The following is an 18,022-nucleotide window of genomic DNA, read 5'->3' on the forward strand; positions in this document are numbered from 1 at the left end:
GTCATTGTTCTCCAATAGCATGCTTATATATTAAATCAATCATATATTAAAAGTTATCAATATTTCGTTCTTAATTTTGGGTGATTTTTCTGAAAAATATAAACAAAATCTGGTTGCACATCGTTTTACCTATCGTTTTTCACCGACTTAAAATTCTTTTTTTTTTTTTTAATGTTTTAATTCACATTTATGTTTTGTTGAGTTAAAAATAACATAGATTTACAATGGTTAATGTCATCTATTTTTAAAAAACCTTTTCTTCAACAAAATGTGTTTAAAAACCTTTACACTAAAATGTTACAATTCACACCATGTCGTTTATTTTCATGTACACCAGTGCTTTTATAGAAACACTTCGTTACACATCAGTTTAAATCTGCAGATAAGTGAAGTTGACACAAGTTCCCACAGTAATTGCTGTCAGATCTAGGCACAGATAAAATTTGAAGGTAAGTTAAGAATAAGTCTCGGAGAAAAAAGTAAGTGTTTTTTTTTCTTTTCTGCAAAGGAAAAGAATCAGTAGATAAAACACCAGAAGCATCAGCACCATTTTTTTTCCTCAGAGGTGACATGACCACAAATATTTTGGGCATAAATATTTCTCCCTAAGCAAACCTTTTTAAAGCGTAAAATAGTAATTTTATCAAGCTAATTATTGATTTCTATTTACTATTCTGTCTAACGCTTTCGTAATCATTCTCTATAGAAACGAGTGTGGCAAAATTTCAGGGCCGTCTAGAGAGGGAAAGAAAGAAAGGGGGGGGGGGGGGAGCAAGCGAGGTGTTCGCCCTTAGCCGCGAAGATATGAGAAGTCATAAATAAGCGTTTGCTGCATTAGAATTCATTTCTTTCTTGATATTAGGGTAGACCGGAGCACGTTTACGCAGTGCCCTTTTTCCAAAACGAATTATACCTGGAGAGGCAACAGTCATAACATATTGATGCTGCTCCTTAGCCTCACTAGTTTTTGAGCATCAGTCGAGCTTCGGTATAGCATGCAGAAAGAATAATCTGTTTTCTACCTAGTCGAGTACATTTTGAGTTGAACGTTTTGAAGCATCTTGTGAATAAATAATACTTAGTTAAAAAAGGACAAATATATAAAAATTAGCAGAATTTTATCCTCTTTTGAGAATTGTATTTTTATGAACTGAAATGTTATTAAATTATTTTGCACGTTAAAAATAAATCCAAACTTGGAGACAAGGCAAGTTTACGCGTTGACGTACGTCTGAGCACCTTTACGCACGTTCTTACTGTGTCTTATTTCTAAACGTGCCCTGATGCTTTTTTCGCTCCGAACTGTCTCAAAACTTTTTAGTATTTTCAGGCTATTTAGTTTTGAAGATCATCATTTAATTTTTAATTGAGTTACAAATTTGTATCTAATAGCTTACAATCATGTAGTGCTGTCTTCATGCCCGTTCAGCTTTTACTTTATGCACTATCTTAATGTATAAAAATCTTCTGTGCGGACGTTTGTCACCATAAGGCTTTTAAACGGCTGGACCGATTTTGATCAAATTTTTTGTGTGTAATTAAGCTGTGGCAAGCATGGTTTCGAAGCGCGATGGATCGAATCGGAAACGTTTTTGTTAATTAATTAATTTAAACATTGGATGGTTATATCTCCTAAATGATTAATATATATTTTAACCTATTGTTGAGCGAGAATTGAAATGAATATTTAACCCATTGCCAAAAGACAATAAGAAAGCCAGCTCTGCTTTTTTGTAATGAAATTTCCTACTGTGACATTTCAATTGAGAATAGATAAAACGTAGAGAGAGTGAGTGAAGCCTTCATTTCTTGAAAGCAACAATTTTAGGTCCAGTGATATATTTTAAAGTAAAGTATTGGAAGAAATCGGAGTTTTATCACTAGGTTCACGCAAAACGCGTATTTTCGTCATAGTTAAACCATGTGACCGGGTCGGTGCTTTAGGTTTTCCTAACCAAATGATCGGATAGTACCGTACATAACAACATTTGTTTCTCGGTTCAAATCCATCTGAGTTTTGGCACCAATGGCAAAATTACTTTAAGGATTATCAAACTAATCAGTACATTATTAAAGGAAAAGATGGTGGAGTTTAAAGACGAGATAAATTACAACAGGGTAGTTCTGTACACACAAGATCAGTGCAGTGGAAGATTTTTTTTTATCTTTGGTGGAAAGAACAAATTAGGCAAATATATGAAGTTTTCGTTCCAAAGATGGGACCGCTAATCGGTCGGAGTTCGCTTCGCTCACTGATTGGCTGGATTACAGGAACTTGGTGGCTTGGCGACCTTGACCATAACAATACGGTTTCGTGATCATTTGTTTACTACTGTTAATGTAATTTATTGTATCTTTTGTTCATTTGGTGAAATATTTTAAATTGCAAAGAATTGTTTTTGGTTTTTAAAGAGTGTTCAGTCTATTTAATTGAAGAAAGTGTTTATTTTACATCGGGTGGGGGAAGGGGAGTGATTTTCGCATATTCAGGAAACTGTTTTTACATTTATCATTTTTTTAACGATATCCATTCGATTGTCTTTTTTTTTTTTTTTTTTCATATGGGGGACGTTGCAGCGAGATTTCCCGTTTTTAGTAGATGGGAAAGTTATTTTTTTATACTTAATATCCGAGGATGATTTTTATCCTTTGCGTATAGCTAAAGGAACAAACCATACAATCTCTGAAGATCTTTGAAGTACGCGAGAAAAAATAGTTGATAAAACAACTGCTCAGTGGGCACTAGATAAATCAAGTTGTAATAAATATGTGCATTCTGACACCAAGCAGCTTAAAAAATTTTCTATTTACTTATTTTTTTCAACAAAACGGTTGAAACACTTGATAGTTTATTGAAATTTTTCAACTTTTCAATTGACAAAGTTTGTCAATTGAAAAGATAACAGAACAACGTCTGTCTCAACTTTGTCTGTAAATAAACAGAACAACGTCTGTCGGGTCCTCTAGTTCAGTAATAAATTTGCTTTATTTTAACGATGGTACGACATTATGTTTAAAACACTAACAGAACCACGTTAGGAGTCCTAATAAATATACGCAAACGTGCCCCGTGTCCGGGGCAAGTTTACGCAACCGGCGTGGACTCAAAACAAGTTTTTTTTTTAAAGTTAAAAACACAAACTAAGCAACAGCGGAATATATCAATTTTGACTCCATTAACTGCCTCTTAAAAACGCAATGTTTAAAATTTCTTAAGTTAAATCATAAAATTTAGAAAATTCATTTAAAAAAATCAGCGTAAACGTGCCCCGGTCTACCCTATTCTTCAAAACATAGTTTTTAAAACGCTTATACAATAGATCAGCGTTTCTCAAAGTGTGTTCGGTGGAACCCTTGGGTTCCGCCGCCCGTGTGTGTATAAATATATATATATTTATATATATATATATATATATATATATATATATTTCGAGGATGATTTATGTGTATAACAAGGGTTCCACGGTGAGTTAGTTAGCCATTGCATAAATTTATTTTCCACTAGTTTCAAGTAAAATGAAAAAAAAAAATTAATTTGAATTTTGACATCTTGAATTCAAATTATGTTTTTCGCAATCACGAGTGAGTGTATGTAGGCGTGTGTGTTTGTGTGTGGGGGTATGTGTGTTTGTGTGTAGGGGTATGTGTATGTGTGTGTAGGTATGTGTGTTTGTCTGTGTGCTGGCATAAGTGTGTGGGTAGTTGTGTATATGAATGTGTGTATGTGTGTGTGTGTGTGGGGGGGGGGTATGTGTATGTGTGTGTAGGCATATGTGTTTGTGTCAGTGTGCAGGCATGAATGTGTGGGTAGTTGTGTGTATGTGTGTGTATGTGTGTGTGCGTGCGTGTGTGTGTGTGCGTGCGTGTGTGTGTGTGCGTGCGTGTGTGTGTGTGCGTGCGTGTGTGTGTGTAGCTGCGTATGTATGCGCGTGTGTGTAGGATATGGATGCAACTTGGAGACGGCTTTCGCTATAGGAGCAGCATCGTGAGGAGCCGGTCGACGGTGACAGGGTGCGGAGGGTGGCGGTGGGAAAATAAAAAGATAGGACATCAAAACAGTCAAATGAGAACAATAAGCAATCGTGATTGCTCAATAATGAATATCAAGGATCTAAAATGTCGGAAGGATTGAATTAGTAGTAGTCACAGTGTTTTGCATCGCCATGCCAACATAATCAAGTAAATACCATATGACTTGAAGAAAGTTCTTGATGCAGCTTCAGAAATAGTTCATTTTGTCAATACTCGTTTTCTCCAGTCAAAGATCACTTAGCAAAGATTTATAAAGACGTGGGCAGCACAAATCACTGCTTTTCCATAGGAAATGATAAGCCACACTCTTGTTAAAATGTGTTTTTTGTTCTAAAAAATGCTTTGATATTTGAAATAAACATGACAATGGATTATGTCATCGTCAGAAAAACGTATCTGGTTTTAGCATATCAGAATATAAAATGTATAATATCTATAAAAATTTTTGTAAAATTTTTCAACAGTTGGAAATTTGCCTATCGGAAAAAAGTTAACGTGACATATCACATTCTTAACCCGAGCCCTTCATATGAAATATGCTGGCTCTCCAAGACAAAAGTTTTTAAAATATTGTTTTAACTTCCAGATGAAATCAGGGCTTTTCATCTGGAGCTAAAGGCATCCCTATTTTCAAGTTTTAGCAATGTTTTATCGAGGAACGACTGCGAATAAATATTTTGTCGGCAATTTTGTCGAACTGAACGAAGTGGCTATTTTCACTCATAGGGAAACGAACCACATTCGTTGTGAGAGACAAAATAACAGCGTTAATGTTTGTGTTCCCTGCCTAAAAAGAACAATGTGGAATGTTTTCCTCTCTTAAATGGAATTTCTGCCAGAAACAATCTCTATAAAGAAAACGGAATATAGCTACTATTTCGTGATGTTAAAAACCATTCCTGTTTATTTGAGAAACCTATAGTACTGTCCAAGCCCGAGAATGAATCATAATCGCACTTCAGAGTTCATCTGCTGGAAACCAATTTTCTGATTGAGTTTTACTCAATAAATTTCGGTTTAATGTTGAAAATGAATACCGTTCTTGGGTAACAAAGCTTATCTCAAAACTTCTTCCGCTCCTAACAACTTATCAATGCAATACAATCTTTCCAGCCTATGCGTACCCAAGAAACAAATTTAGTTCTTGGATTATTCTGCTTCTGCTAGACGTACTCAATATTTCGACATGAAGCAAAAATGTATAACTATTATCAGTTTTACAATGAATTAATTTCGTTCTTCATCTCGATGTAATTTGTTGCAGGGACAGTTACAAAGATGTTGCAAAAATTTCGAGGAAAAATTATGTTTCCATAAATAGGTCTTATTTTATTTTCGAAATGTTGCTTTCGGTACATTGTTAAACAGTATGCTACGGTTGAAGGTTCCATCCCAAACCAAACTCTGAGGATAGTGGGATGGTTTTGCTTAGTCTCTGGTCAGGCTTTAAAAAAAAGGTTTCTTTAGGGCTTCTTAAAAACTAGTAAAACTACCGTGGTGATAGGTACGGAGGACCAATGGCAGATTTATAGGTTTGGGGTCAGGTAAATGCATATTTGGGGCCCCTATATATCTATAATTTTTATGAATAAGTGGAGATTGAACTACACAGGAGTTGAATCTTGTGCCATTTTTAATTTATTGACTCCCAAATAGTGATGAAAAATACCCGGGTATTTATTTTTTGGGGTAAATACCCAGGGTATATACCTGGGTATATACCCAATATGGGTATTTACCCGGGTATTAATTTCAAAAGTTTATACTCAACTTTAATACTTTTCTGTATGCATTTCACTATGTATATATAACCAACCATATACGAAACAATAAATTTTTGTCCAAAAATTGTATTTTGACCACATATTTAAAGAATTATTGTGTGAAACAACTTAGCAATCTAATATGATATTCATATTAAATGTGTTGGATAAGCCTACTTAATGTTGATAGCCAAATTTCAGATATAAAAAGCTATTCTACAAAAAGTGAAAAGCTTAACTTGTTACAAAAAAAAGGGCAAATATCCCATGTAAGTTTTAGAATAGTTTATTCTAAAGTCTGACAGTTTTTTTGATAAGATTTCACTAAGCCTTTAATTAAAAAATTATAATACATAAATTTTTATATTTTTAATCTTTCATTTTACGGTTTATGTTTTAAAAAGAAAATCATCACCTTTTGATACCATCCAAATTTTTTTTTGTAAAGTGCGCAATTACTAGGGGATTTACCCTGCCTTCGGATTAATACCCCAAAAAATATTTACCTTCCCATCCTACATCACTAATTGCGTGTATTAAAAATAGTTTGAACAAGTCTTCATCATGAAGTACCGGGGAGCAAATGCAAATGAGCAAGGCAACAGAAAACAATATGATTTTTCTGCTTATTAATGTGAAAACTGTTATCACTTAAACAGCAATAAAATAAATAAATAACATCACAGTGTTTATAACTTCTCAGTTTATTCTTCCAAACATCTCTCATGCTTCCTTTTTTTTTTTCATTTTGGATATGACTAACCTAGATTTTGATTTTGAAATTCTGAAGTTCATCATTGAATTGCTTATACTTCTCCAATTATGACATTGAAAAGAAAGATTCTTTGTTTCACGATATTTTTCTTTCATAATTTCATCAAATCTTTCAATAAAAAATATTATAAACTGTGTAATACATATGTATGTATCAGTTTTACTAATTATTTCATATTTAGATTTAAAAAAAAATCCCATTCACTTTTTGCATTTTTTTTTTTGTAAAATAACCTACCCAGGCCTTGGATAAATACCTGGGTAAATACCCAAAAAATATTTACCTACCCGCTGGGTATTTACACGATCCACATCACTACTCTCAATACATATCTTAGTAAAGTATTTTTTAACGAATTTTAAAACTGGGTTTTCACTAAAAAAACGAGCTGATGTGTGCAAATACGCAAAAACACTGCACAAAGGCTAATACACACACAGCTAAATACATGCTATCAGCCCAACGGCTCAGATCGGTCTGACTTTGAACACGCGGCATGGCTATTTATAAACCTAGAAAGAGACCTCTCAAATATTCTAGAAAATCCCACACGATTCTACCACCTTCTCATATTTTCTTTTTATTCCATTCACAATTCCTATCATTCAGAAATGGGGGGACTATATTTCAGTCGAATGTTAGGGGGTTGCATGTACATTAGAAGAAACTATTTACAGTTACGTTACTAAGACAATTTTAGATGAAAGATAATGGAATAAACGCCAAATTTAGCTAGACTACAACAAATTAATCATAAAAATAATTACTATTTACAGAATTTGTAGCAATATTAATACATATTTTGCTTTTTTAAAACCATTCTTTCTTTTTTAGGAGCCTTTAACTTTTCAGCCTTTTTCAAAAATTTTAATTTATAGCCCTTTTCTTTGCTGTTATTTTTTTATGAAAATAAAAGTTACTGTTCGCAAGAAAAAATAATAAATAGATAACTAGATTTGGCTTTTGTGTCCTGTAACTCCAATTCTTACTAACTTAGAAGTTCCGAACAAAATCTATCAAACGCAGGAAAATTTACTCATTCGATTAGTCTTAAAATTTTTAATGTACCAGTATGTTTTTATACAAAATTTGCAACGTAATTTTTTCTTTTAGTTAATAGCTATGTAAAATACAGTCCTATAGAGATGGGGCAAGACTAAATAAGTTCCTTGAAAAAAAAAAAATAATTTTTTTTTCTTTTAAATGCTTGTTCACCTTTAAATCCTGGATATTATAGATGATACAAACATTCATACGTTAGCATATTTCACGGGACTCGCTATCTATTAATCACAAAATAAATAGATCTGCGAAAAATAAAGGAAAATAAAAACATAGGGCAATCTTGATTACGGCGAAAAAAAAAAGAGAGAGAGAGAGAGAGAGAAAGAAAGGGGGGGGGGATAGTAGTTTAAACAACATTGTTTCTGTTATTTGGGTTGACAGTGAAACAATTGTGATTTTTACTTTACATAATTCGCAGTCGCTAAAATATTCTTACGTTAAATTCATATTCCTCAATTCAGCCTAGTACTCTAGCTGCATACAGGCAAGCTTGCTTGACAAGCAAGGTAGCACAGGAAATTTTATACAAGCACACATAATATCCCTTCGTCACTTTGCCACAAAACAGTACACGAGTGTTTGTTCGAGCATCAGTTTGCGTTCCTATGCAGATAAAATATCAAATTTTCCATTACGGGTCGTTGCGAAAATTTTCCACTGGATTGTAAAAATTGTCTTTGAATTGAGAACGTGCTTAAAGCCTATTTTGCATGATTAAAATTAGAGATTTCTTCAAGTTACTTGCATTTTTTTTTTGTAGGCTTACTATAGTCGAAAATAGTTTGGAGAGAAAAGAAAGAAGCCGAAGAAAAATATTATGAAGCGGTAAAATATTTCGGTTTACCTGTAAAATGTAGTAAAATTTGTAAAAATCATGAGTTCTTCAAGCTTGATTTTTTTCTCTTTGTTTTTTATGTTATGTTTTACTGTTATTATAATTCGAAATACGGTAAAATTGCATTATTTAAACGTAGAATGCACTTAATGAAACAAAAAGCAATTGGGTCTACCTTAAAGAAATTTAACTCGTTATGTTTTAAATATATCTCTGATTGCTCATTGATTAAAACTATATTTTTCATCTGCAAAGCATTGTATTTAATAGAACACAAATTTTAAATGAAGAATATTTCATACGTCCACTTTGCAATTACAAATAAGTGAAAAATCGAGTATTTCTGAAAGCATTCACCGCGTAGGACATGAAGTGAATCGTCTTAAGTTTGGTTTCTCAAAAATGAATCCCAATGAGAACCTCTGGATTGCGCATTTATTGTCCTTAAAAGCATGATTCAGTCAAGCTCACTACCTGTGAAATGGGACAACAGTCCCGTAATGACCATCATTTCGCAAATCAAATAGATTAATGAGAGGCAAGGAAAGCCAAACGATGTTGCATAACTCACCAATCTGGATGACTTTCGGCAGCGCAACTGTCAGCCCAACAAAGACAACAATGAGGAAGCAACGAAGACTGCCAGCTAATCTGCTGTTCACCATTGCCATTAATTTGTCCCTTTGTTTCGGGATTTTTTTTTATTCCTTCAGCACACCTCCCCACTTGGAGGACTTCTTCCTTCCACGCTACACATTCACCTTCTGCCAGCCAACTCTTCCTCACTCTCTTTCTCAACGGGAAAAAGTCGTGTGACAGTCACACACAACATGCTAATGGTTCCACTTTTCTGACTCCTACGCATAGAGGGGTTTCGTATCACGTTGGGTTTCTCGCGTGGAGAAGGATTGGATGTTTATTTTCGTAGCGGATATTGAGAGGGAATTTTCGAAAGAAAGAAATGCTTGTTGGAAAGAATGGCATTCGTTCATTCCCGACTTTCATGAGGTTCTTCGGGTAAACATTTAGGCTCTAAAGAGGTGATGTTTTGGTTGGAGATCGTGTTGGGGAATGTTATCGGAATCGAACAAAGTGATAGCCAAACTTCGAAAACATTTGATGTTAAGCAATCATAAAAACGTACCCACATAATCCAAAGATCGGAAATGGATTTTTTTTTTAAATTTCCTCGCCATTTATTTTTATCCGTGATATTTTCCCTGTGGGGTCGTCCATAAACGATGTCACGCTTTGAGAGGGGAGATTTGTGAAATTGAGATATTGTTTCAAGGGATAGGGTGGGGGTAACAAGAAGACTTTACGCATTTTTATAACAATATATTTGCGTATTATAGCGTGACATACGACAAGTAGGGGGCAAATTGAAGAGTGACACTTTCTGATAAAGCAGGTTGGTCAAAGATGACGAAAACGAAGTGTGATATCCTTTATGGACATCATGTCCATAAAGGATTAAAATATTGTATGTTAGTACAATTTAAGTAATTTTCTAAATTTTTCGAATGTATTATCACTCTTACTACTTGTTTTCTAGAAAAAAAATCTACTTTTTTATTTTTATGTTACCAAAGACCAACTTTTGTCAATAATTTGGCACAGCACAGTCTATTAGACTCTTTCGGCACAAGAATCCCAATCCCACTAGATAAAATACCAGTTACATTTTCAAACTGTAGTTGTCCTTGGTCTAGAGATTTTGACCAAGTTCAAGAGATCATGTCTTATTAAGAGGCATAAAATAGTCACTTCCTCATGCAACAGTTGCCCCCTCAGGCAGCGTACATTAGCGTATGAAATTAGTTTTATTTAACTCGAAGGTCACCCAAAAATAACGCTTAAATCAAGGAAGTATGTTTAATGAAAGAAACGAAAACATCCGTTGAACAAGGAATATAAATGTCGAAAACAGTCCCTTCCTCATTCAACAGTTGCCCCCACAAACTGTATATTCGTGGATGAAATCATTTTTTTATTTACAGGTTGCTCCAAAAATAACGATCCATTTTCATGATAAGTTTGTATAATGAAGGACACACATGCGTAATGATTTAATAAAGTTCCACATGTTTACCATGCAGGTCAACGCACAACGACCAAGGTTTAACCATGGAGCGGAAATCATCCTTTAGTTGATCAGCTGTGATGCTGTTGACTGCTTCCACAGTTCTTGCATGCAGCTGATGCAGACTTGTGACATTAACACTGTACACAAGGTAGTTGATGTAACCATAAGAAAACAAGTCAAAGAGTATTAGTTTAGGGGATTCGTTGTGTTCCACATTGTCGCTGTAACCGGGGCGTACATCTTTATATCTTTTACCCCTTACTTTTCTGGAAACAATTATTCTTTCTTCTAAGGAGAGCGTTTTTCAAGCACTTGTGAAAGAAATCAGTACGTAAGTGCTCTAGACTGGGAATTCTGAAAAGTAGCCACTGGCTACTAGAATTCTAAACAATGGTAGCCACTTTTGACTCTTGGTAACCATTTTTACTTTCTTCTATATCTAATATATAGAAGAAAGTATTGGATTCGTGCAAATTTTCGAATTTCAAATTTTGACGGATTCAAACGTTTTGAGGTGTGCTGAGTCCATTTCGACTATTTTTGGAAAATGTCTGTCTGTCTGTGTGTGTATGTGTGTGTGTCATGTCTGTGTGTGACCAGTTTTTTGTGGCCGCTCTACAGCAAAAACTACCACGTGAAATCGAACGAAAGTTGGTACACATATGTGCCCCTATATGAACTTGTGCCCATTGGTTTTTGGCGCGAATTCCTCCAAGGGGGGTGGAGCAATGGGACGTTTTTTGAGTTACGCATGCTTGCTATTCCTCAGGAAGTAACTGGCGGAATCAAACAAAATTTGGTTCATATGTTGCCATTAAAAGTAACAGGTGCTGATTCAGTTTTGGTGTCAATAACTCAAACGGGGGTTGAGCTATAGAACGTTTTTTGTCGTCAATTATGACTGCTGTATCTCAAGAAATAATGAACGGAATGAAAGAAAAATTTATTGGCAAGTAGCCCTTAGTGGGTATAAGGGCTAATTTTATTTTGGTGTCAACAGCTAAAAAGGGGGTAGCGCACTCGCCGGTTCTTTTTTTCCATTGTGAGTGCCCTATCTCAAGAAGTAATGCTACGTTCTGGTTGAAATTTGGAATACATGTGAATCCATATGTAAAATAGCTTTGGTTCAATTTTGACGCCAATCGCTCCAAGAAGTGTTGATTTTTTTCTTTCTTTTTTTTTTTTTTTTGCGAATAAAAATAGCTTTATTAATGCAACAATAAGAAAGATAAATCGTAATAGATTGTCGTCTGCGTATTTCTCATGATTTTAATTGAATGGAAATGATCGGAAATATTATCTCAATGATTTGAAATGTTTAACTGTTGCCATCTTATGTTTGTTAACAAATAAAATATTTGTACTTAATTCAAGCAAGGCTTTTAAAATAACTTTCAATTTTCGCTCTTTGCTTTGGTTTTGCAATAATTCAGACATTGGGATGGTCGTCAAGTTTTTGCATGTGTAATTTTGTCTTTGTTAGGAATATTGCTTCCTCGTCAAGCATGGGGAAGGATCATTAAAAAAAAAGAAGAAAAATATAGAAGAAATTTTCGTGATGGCCACAATATACTAGTTTTTAAATATATTCAGCGTAAAAAATAAGTAGCCTGAAGGGAGTTTGCTCCGAATTACGTTGCCAAGATGGAGTCTACTGATGCTCTGAGTGCCTCAGGATCATCAGCGTAATGTCGTAGCATGATATACGATATGATTTTTAACAAAAATAAAGAAACACTTGATCGCCAAAGACTTGATTTCTGGGAAAACATTTTTAATGAAATGGTCGCCAGTTCACCTACGAGCTGACCGACGAGGTGACTGGCTACGTGACAGACGACCGATAATTTAGAGTTTTAATCAGTGTTTGTATGGAAATGTACCGTTATTTTTGGAACATGCTGTGTTTTCTAATGCTTTCTGATGAAGATCTAATTTGCTTTTTATCTGATTTTGCTTTTAGCCATTGAAAAAAAAAGCAATGAAAACTACAATATAAAATTCGTCGCTAAAAAGACGAGTGGGATTATATCACTTTTAAGCATTTTGCAGAAAACCGATTTAAAGATTTCCAGTTTACTGCATCGTTTGAGAACCGCCGCCAGTGTGAGGGACTAACTTCTTTACTATTTATTGTAGAGTTACGAGCATTGGTCATAGCATAAAATCGATTTCGGACATTTCTGTGGTGGTCAGAACTCATTTTTCGATTTTTTTTGAGATAGGCCCATTCGTCTTCTTAGTGACGAATTATTTCTGTGGGCAATGAAGAGCCTAAAATAGGTATCCTTAGCAAATCAGATAGATCAAGCAAATAGTATAGCAAAAAAGTTGATACAATCATATTTAATTTTCTGACGTAAATACTTTTCTCTTACTTTCAGTAAAGGCATGGTGAAGTGAAACTGAAGAATTCGATTGAATATAAAATACAAGGAATCACGCTGAAAAATGTGTTTTGATTATTACTGGCTGGTCAATTTTAAAAGTTTTACTTAAAAAAAAATTCATTTGTGTGATTTTAAAGTTTAAAAATGATTACATCTCACTCTTAATTGCCGCTTTCACAAAATGCAACTAATGGAAAAAGTTTTTCCCTCGTTAAATTCTATGTCCCCGAATTAAGGAGAATACACTTTCATGTTTGAATCAATTATTATTCTTCTTTAAAATAAATTTTTAATCACTTTATTTTTTTGAATTAACATTAAAATACATTTTTAAAAAGTTGAAATTTTTAATGATGTATGAAACGAATCCCCCTCCTCCCCGACAAAAAGTTATTTCTACAATTAAGGCAGAAGACTTTTTTTTTTTCTGTTAACTGCTGAAGTTGAATAGGTGTGAAAAGCTGAAAGTAACTTGAGTTCGATGATATAGTTTTCGCATAAAATGAATAGAACTTCATCGGTTTAAATAGAATTTATCCTCTATCTTCGTCTTCAAAACGCGGCGGGTCACCTGAAAAGCAAAATATGTGTATTTTTAAAATTATATCACAGTCAAATCTCGATAGTTCGAAGTCCCAAGGGACCAGCAAAAACCTTCGAGTTATTAGTAGTTCGAGCTATGGGAAGTTCCTGCAGCTTTCTAATGGTTTCGGACCGAAAGAAAACTTTGAGGTAAAGGAATATTCGTTAAGAGCCATCGAGTGATCCAGACTCGACTGTATGTAGGAAAACAAAAGGCTGAAGTCATCCTCATATATATACAATAGCCAATGATCGAGTAACACTCCTGACGTCATCAACAATTAAACTCGCACCACAGCATGATATTTTGACAATATGTTTTGGCAATGTTTGACCTGCAGGGAAAGACAACTGGCTGTGACAAAGCTGAACTCGATCCGGTAACTTAACTGTTTTACTGGTAAGACTGCCATTTCAGGGGAATGAAGAAACGAAAAAGTGGTCAACAATGAACGCTATCTACAGACGTTTAGGGTTAATCCACTGGAGTTAGAGTTGAGATTTCAACTAGCAAATATCACCAAACAGGCAATTGCTTCGTTCAAATGTAGAAGCAATTTTCACCCGTCATACATTAAAGGGCAATTTTCTAGTATTACAATATCTATATTGGTATATAGGAAAGAAAGTTCATTTTAATTCAGGTCGATTTCTCACTGTGCATTGAAGGAGAAATAATGACATGTAATGTCTGAGCAGGTATATATTTTTGTTCTTAACAAATATTGTTTAAAATGGGCCTCAAAACCAGTAACAAGAATGAATTTTATCTTTCATGTTTTACTCTTAATATTATTGCCGAATCATAATTTCAAATTTTGTCTAAAGACGTTTTAACCTTTTCTACTTCATTACTGTGACATTATTTAGATTCCAGATGGAAATTCAATTACTGATATTCCTTCTGTGCACTTTAGAAATTATTAATAACATCCGTAGTAAATTTTGAAACGTCAAGGATCGTATTAATCGCCATATGTGAATGAAATCCAATGCATACATTTGTCACATTCAAGTACAGTTACATTTTAATGCATTGGAACAGTAGTTTAGAACAAGTTGCAATGAAACGCAATGCCTTCTGGTTATTCTCTGATTTGGGAAATTAAATATCTGTGATTTCTCTGTCACAAAACTTTAATTTCTAAGACCTGTGGTAAGTTATGAGTTCTTCGAATTAAAATTATGTATATGTGGCAAGATAATGTCATTCCTTTTGCAGATTTTAAACTTTCTCTTCTACACGTGCTGTTGCATTCAGGCAGACTCGGAGTTTAAAATTCACGCTTGTATATATCTCATTTTGGTTCTGAGCCATATTTCGCTAAGCCGTCTGTCAATTGCGCATAAGGGTATTTGTTGGTGGAAAGTTTCTGTTCATCCCTTAAAATTTGAATTCACTTGTAAAATTTATTACAATATGAAAGCCTACGATGACATCCCATATCCGAAACTCAAGACTTCAGATATTTATCTCTTTTAGTTTTGTTGTATTGAATGAACGTTTAAAAGCAAAGTTTTCTTTACAAAACCATTTTATTACGGGCATGTTAATAATGTTGTTCAGTTAAAGACACGATTTGCCTTTACGTTAGAACAGAATTTCTTACTTTGATACCAAATACAAATACGCTTTGAAAAAAAAAAAAAAAAAAAAAAAAAGATGCGACTGCTCACAACAAAATCTTTACGCTGTATTCCACTTAGTTAATGTGCTCTGAAGTTAATAAAAACTAAAATCTATAACATAAAGCGCGGTTGAAAGTGTTGAGTTTTATTTCGTTTTTAACGACATAATTTTGCAATTAGATCACGTGCGTTTATATCAAATGAATAACTGGCACTATTTTCTATCGAAGATATATATATATATATATATATATATATATATATATATATATATATATATATATATATATATATATATATATATATATATATATATATATATATATATATATATATATATATATATATATATATATATATGGGTCGTCCTTATTTTTGAAATTGCAGATATTTTACGCGACGCCCCCTCTATTTGTTCCATTGTACGAATAAATGACCCTTGCAAAATTTAAAGTCAATCCATGAATATTAACACGTGCCCCTAGGGCCCCCTTCTTTGAGTTTCGAAGAAAAAATTGTGACTTTTCTCATTTTTATGTTAAAATATTCGAACGTTTTATATTTAAAGTAATTTTGAACCTCAGTAGGTGCTGCTACTTCCCCGATCGACCATTCTCTCACTTTCATTCTGTAAAATTGAACATGTTACAGAGAATAAAATGTACACCAATGGCCTTGGGTCAAGCGTACCGCTATTCTGCGCTTCTTCCAACCAAGCGGCAGAAGAACGTTTCTTCCCATCAAGATGGACACAAGGGATTCTATAGGCCATTAATGAATGACGTAGGCCATTAATGAACGATTTTTGACAACAACAAATTGCCTCCTCCAGGCTTTGGGGGTTTTGATTTACAAAATTCCCGGTGTATGTAATAGGTGTGTCAAACAGAGTAGCAAGGTGTCAATGCTATAAATATAAGTAACTGCAATTATATTTTATTTCGCTGTTCTTTAGTTATAAACATACCTAAATGCTTATGCAATTTTTAATTTTTAAAAATGTAAATTTCGAAAAATCCTCGATTACTGCTAACATAAAAATATACTGTATTTTTCATAACTAAAATATAAATTAAAAAAAATATCTAGATCAGAACAATGTAGAAATCTATACTTTAAATTAATTTTCTTCTATTTACATAGTCCTTTATTATCATCAATTTCTTGCGATTCACAAGATTTAGAAACCGAAATGGGTATTTATCCTAACCTGTTGAACTTCTGTTTTCTACAGCTGGTCTACCACAATGCAAAAAAGCTTGACAACTATTGATATATGCTCGCCTTTCATCACTGTTAGACAAATGCCATATTAGGGATAAAGATGTTGTTCATTTATTTACAGCCTATGTAGGTTCAGTACATTTAAATCCAAATAACCTAGTGATCAATCGTACATTCCTTAAGAGAGCAAAAGAAAATCTTCGAGAGGTAAAATTAAATTTCATGAATTTAAATTTAGATTTTGTAGTCATTCAGTGGGATACAAAGCTACATCCAGATGCAACTGGAAAAAGATCGCCGACAGGATTACCGTGATAGCTTCAGGTCCTAATATTGAATAGCTACTCGGAATTCCTCAGATATTTCTTCAGTTGTATATGACATCTTAGATGATAGCTCTTTATTGCTAACTGTTCTAGCTGTAGTGTTTGATACAACGGCTTGCAATACCAACCGTATAAATTGTGCATGCAATTTTTTAGAACAAAAACTGAACGGTGATATATTACATTTGGATTGCCATCATCATGCACTTGAAATTTTACTGCAGAGTGTGTCCTTAAAGAAGTTCTTGCCTTTCTTAGTTCTAGATCAGATATTCAATCATTTAAGCGCTTCAAAATTTTGTGGAAAGGTCTCCATCATTCAAACTTATAACATTTCAATCAAGTATACATACCACTTAACTTCTAAAAGACGAAGTGGATGACATAATATTGTTCGTAAAACGCGGAATTGAGAAAGATTACTGAGAATTCTCATAACTTGTAATAATATTTCCTGGTGAATTTCCTCCGACAGGGATATGTTTTCGACAACCTGGAGCTTATCCCTGAGCCACATGGGTGGCAAAAGGAATTTTTGTTTGAAAATTTACGAAAAAATTTAACTTGACCTTACATGAAAAGAAAGCCCTTCAATGCTGTTTTACAAAGCTGTTTTACAATTAAATGCTGTATGAAGATACGGTTTTTCGCAGCAACCCAATCGAGGCTCCTTTGAATAATATAATATGTCTGAAAAACTAGCAGCGTACAAAATGACGACAAACATGCAGCAGAAGTAGTGATTGGAAAATTCATAAATCACATGGTATTTAGGGGATAAACTAGTAGCTTTGTCCGTATTGGATAAAGGAATTAACTTTGAAGATAGGAAAAGACTAGTCCAAAAAATGCTTGTGATAAGGAAGACGTGTCTGATGACTGTTTAACAAATTTCAGATAACAGTAGATGATTTAGAATACTTTCTTAGTAAAGATCTTCTTCTTTATAGAATCAATTACGAGTCATAAAAAAAAAAAAAAAAAAAAAAAAAAAGGTTGATAAGTTGCAAATACTAAAAGATTTTTTCCTATTTGATCCTGATTCACGGCAAAATGTTTAAGCTATTTAAAGGGAACAGAGATTGCTAAAATACTGAAAATTGTGAATGATACAACTGAAAGAGGAGCACAATATTAATCGAAGAATTTCGCAACTAATTTACCAAATATGAGTCACAAAGAAATTTATTTTACAGACCGTCCAAGACTATCGGAAAAAAATACACACTATCGATCTACATTGAGAAAAGCGTACGATTAATGAAAGTTTCTAAAGCATTATTTCATTCTTATTCAAAGTAAAATCTTTAGATGA

The 18,022-nt window shown here is 33.7% G+C and overlaps 1 protein-coding gene across 1 annotated transcript in view; it reads right to left on the reverse strand.

The window, feature by feature from the left end:
- The window catches only part of LOC129225548 (glutamate receptor ionotropic, kainate 2-like), a 79,745-nt gene extending 70,508 nt beyond the window's left edge, over window positions 1–9,237 (reverse strand). The window contains exon 1 of the mRNA XM_054860380.1: window positions 9,042–9,237. Within this exon, the coding sequence (XP_054716355.1) occupies window positions 9,042–9,141 (100 nt within the window). The 5' untranslated portion in view covers window positions 9,142–9,237. The remainder of the gene's footprint in view (window positions 1–9,041) is intronic.
- Window positions 9,238–18,022: the final 8,785 nt, after the last annotated feature.

The sequence above is a fragment of the Uloborus diversus genome, chromosome 1 (assembly GCF_026930045.1).
Source record: "Uloborus diversus isolate 005 chromosome 1, Udiv.v.3.1, whole genome shotgun sequence".
NCBI lineage: Eukaryota > Metazoa > Arthropoda > Arachnida > Araneae > Uloboridae > Uloborus > Uloborus diversus.